The 3,703-nt window shown below is 39.2% G+C and overlaps 1 protein-coding gene across 1 annotated transcript; it reads left to right on the top strand.

The window, feature by feature from the left end:
• Positions 1 to 346: 346 nt before the first annotated feature.
• LOC125795231 (E3 SUMO-protein ligase ZBED1-like) lies at positions 347 to 1,954 on the top strand. The gene has a single exon (XM_049473729.1). It carries the CDS (start codon positions 347 to 349, stop codon positions 1,952 to 1,954), a length of 1,608 nt encoding a protein of 535 aa, XP_049329686.1.
• Positions 1,955 to 3,703: the final 1,749 nt, after the last annotated feature.

Below are 3,703 nucleotides of genomic sequence, written 5' to 3'. Positions count from 1 at the left end.
GTTATTATTATTATTATTATTATTATCATTATTATTATTATAATAAATATAACAATTTATCGTTTTGTGTAGATAAGCCGTATAGTGAAATGTGTAATTGCTGGTTAAAATTAGTCTAATCATCTGGCTGGTTTATGTGTATTTTATTATTGTGAAAGTTGTCTCTAATACCACTTAGAGACAAATTTAAGTCTTAAAAAATAGATTCCTTTTTAGGTTAAATGTTTTTCTCATAAGAAATCTCATTGTTATTCTAACATGCTTTATGTTTCTCTTTGTGATGATCAGGCAAAGCAGTGTGGAGCACTATTTCCACAAAATGAGCCAAAATTCTTGCACACCTAAGATGGCAGCTGAGCTTTCTGAAAGCATCCTACAGATGATTATCAAGGATATGAGACCCCTTGCTATTGTGGAGGGTCAAGGCTTTCGTGAAATGATCAACACTTTTCACTCAGGGTACACACTTCCCTCCAGACGCTACTTTACAGATTTAATGGAGAAGAAATATGAGGCAACTCTTGATAGTGTAAAAGACAAACTCAAAAATGTTGCATCAAAAATCACACTCACCACAGACGCCTGGACAAGTATTGCAAATGAAGCATACTTGGGAGTTACCTGCCACTTTATTAATAAAGATTGGGAGCTCACATCATACAATCTAACTACAATGCCGCTTGAGGAGCGCCACACAGCAGAAAATATCGCTGAGTGGGTTGAAAAAGCAGCAGAGAAGTTTGGATTCTCTCTCAGTGATGTACTGGCTGTTGTACATGATAATGCTGCAAATATTGTGGCAGCTCTTCGGATCTTGGAAGAGAAGTATGGAGTTGCTTCACAGAGATGTGCTGGCCATACTCTTCAGTTAGTAGTCAACCATGCCTTGAAAAAGGATCCCCAAGTAAATAAGACCCTTGGTGCTGCAAGGTCCCTTGTAGAGCATTTTAGGAGGAGTGAACTGGCCAGCAGCAAGCTTAAACAAAAACAAAAGCAATGGGGCACAGCTGAGCATAAACTAATCCAGGATGTTCCTGTAAGATGGAACAGTTCTTATTACATGGTGAGTCGGCTCTTGGAGCAGAGGTGGCCAGTGACTGCAACCCTTTCAGATCCAGAGGTCACACCACGAGGAAAGCACTACTTGGATCTAAAAGCTGAGCAGTGGACCCTTCTGGAGGAACTGGAACAGGTTCTCAAGCCCTTTGAGCAAGCCACTGTCTTCCTGAGTGGAGAGGCTTATGTCACATCCTCAGCTTTACCTCCACTCGTAAAAGGTCTCCAGAAATCCACACAAAAAATTTCCTTTGAGTCAGCTCCTGTCAACTCTTTTCAAACATCTGCAGGACACGAGATGGTTTCAAGGTGGGAGGGTGAGATCAAATTCAAAGAAGTTGGTAAAAATGTGTGTATAATTGCTGCAGCCCTTGATCCAAGATTCCGCAAGCTAAGGTTCCTGTCATCAGATGACAGCCTGAAAGTCCAAATCAAAGTTCAGACTTTAGCACTTCAAGCCAAAAAACATGAACAGGAACAGCTTCAACAACAGGCAGGTGGTGTTGGGCAAGATGACTCAGCCAGTGCCCAGCCACAGGGTTCACCCAGGAAAAGGTCTGTGCTGGACACATTGTTAGGCTCAGACTCAGAGGGGCATAACAGCAATGAAGAAGATGAGGACCATGAGGCAGACAGTGAAATAGTGAGGAACGAAGTACTCATGTATTTTGGTGATCAATGTATATCAAGAGATAAGAGCCCACTCCAGTGGTGGAAGGAAAATGCAGCCAGGTTCCCCACCCTTGCTATCCTAGCCAAATCGTACTTGTCAGTCCCTGCAACATCAACTCCATCTGAGCGCCTCTTCTCAGCTGCAGGAAACATTGTGACAAAAAAAAGAGCAAGCCTGACGTCAGAGCATGTGGATATGCTCACATTTCTCCACACGAATGTCTGAGTAAAAAACAGAACACATGAAAAGCCGTGCACTGTGTTCGTGAGCTAAAATATTTGATTTCATGACTAAAAAAAGCTAACGTTTGCTGAAATTGCACTTTATTTTATTTTGTGAATTTTCTGTGCTGGACACATTGTTGGACTCAGGAGCACAGCAGCATTTGAGAACATTTTATTTCTGGAGTTGAGCTTTGTCTTGAAATTTAATTTGGTTTACTAAGAGAATATTTTAGTTAAGTTTTTTCAACTGAAATAGTTTTTTTTTAGTTCATACTATGTGAAAAGCCGTTCATTCTGTGTTTGTGAGCTTAAATATTTGATTTCTGGACTAGTTTGTGTTTTGTATATAAAAAGGTAACATTGCTGAAATTGCACTTTATTTTATTTTGTGAATATTCTGGTCTAGACACATTGTTGGACTAAGGGACACAGCCGCATTTGAGAACATTTGATTTCTGGTCTGTGACTGAGTTAAGTTTTGAGCTGGAATTTAATTTATTTTACTTTATTTATTTTTATATTTATATTTTGTTTAAAGAACTTGTTTGAGAAGAAAAAAGTAGTATTAAAGGATTATTTTGGTTACACAGCTGTCCTTTTTTTGGCCAGGCAGTGTGTTACTCAAAAGTAGAATTCCTCCCTTTTAACCTCTTAAGCTCCAAGCCTATTTTTACCATTTTCCGCCTGAAATTACATACTCACATTTGAAGGCTTATCACTCCAATATTAAATTATTTAGAGTCAATTATATGAATTAATATTACTTAGAAGCCTTTACACAATTCATTTAAGGCATTTTAATTATTCAATTGAACATGTAATGGCCAAAATATGGTAAAAACCAGGAAAATTTTTAGGCGCTTTTCAGATTTTCTATTAATTTTTTTTATTTTCAGACACATAAAATGAACTATTTATATGGATGAAGGGTTTTGACAGCTCTATATTTTACTATAATGTGTTTACAATCATCATATAAAATTTTAAACTGCTACCTATTACTGGTTAGAAGTTATAGTGATTTGAACCAGTAATGGTCTTTTCTTTCTCCAAAGGACTGGAAACTTTATAAGAATAAAAAATACCACTTTTATAACTCATTTTGCAGTAAACTCTGGGTTTTTGTGTGGTCTACTCATATACAAACAGAAATCCGCAGTGTCTCTTTAAGAGCGGTTGTTCTGCTGAGTGGAAAATCTATTAGACTCAGTATCTCTGGCCAAGCATCTCTCTTCCTTAGCCTTTCAGCTGGCCGAGCTCGCCACCTGATTGGCTGAGAGACCTCATTCTCATACCGTCATGTCCAGTAGGCTCCGCCCTGTCTGGCTTTGGGCCAGAATCGGAGCAGCGTCGAATAAAATGCTTTTAATTCGGAATTAAAGTTAAGATTCCGTCTCACATTATTCCTCGCGCGGGGTGGATATAACTGTGGATTATAGGAGACTGGATTGATGGATTTTCTTGAGTCTGGACTCTTTTTGAAGGTAAGAGTGGGGGACGCGCTGATGGGTGTTGGGGGGGTGGGGGAGTGACTGTAGGTAGATACAGGACCAAACCTGTGCATTTTTCAACTCTGAACACGCGCTGCAACGCGCTCTTTCAGCTCTAATTCAGGGACCGTACATCCTACACTAAAACGGAGCACAGTTTCGGAATCCGGAGAGCCAGACGGTTCGAATGGTGTATAACATGTCCGCATTCGATCAAATATGGACGTCCGATAAACGGAAATATGAAAATTATGATATTT

This window comes from Astyanax mexicanus, unplaced genomic scaffold, assembly GCF_023375975.1.
Source record: "Astyanax mexicanus isolate ESR-SI-001 unplaced genomic scaffold, AstMex3_surface scaffold_45, whole genome shotgun sequence".
Taxonomy (NCBI): domain Eukaryota; kingdom Metazoa; phylum Chordata; class Actinopteri; order Characiformes; family Acestrorhamphidae; genus Astyanax; species Astyanax mexicanus.
This window is presented reverse-complemented; position numbering and strand designations above follow the sequence as displayed.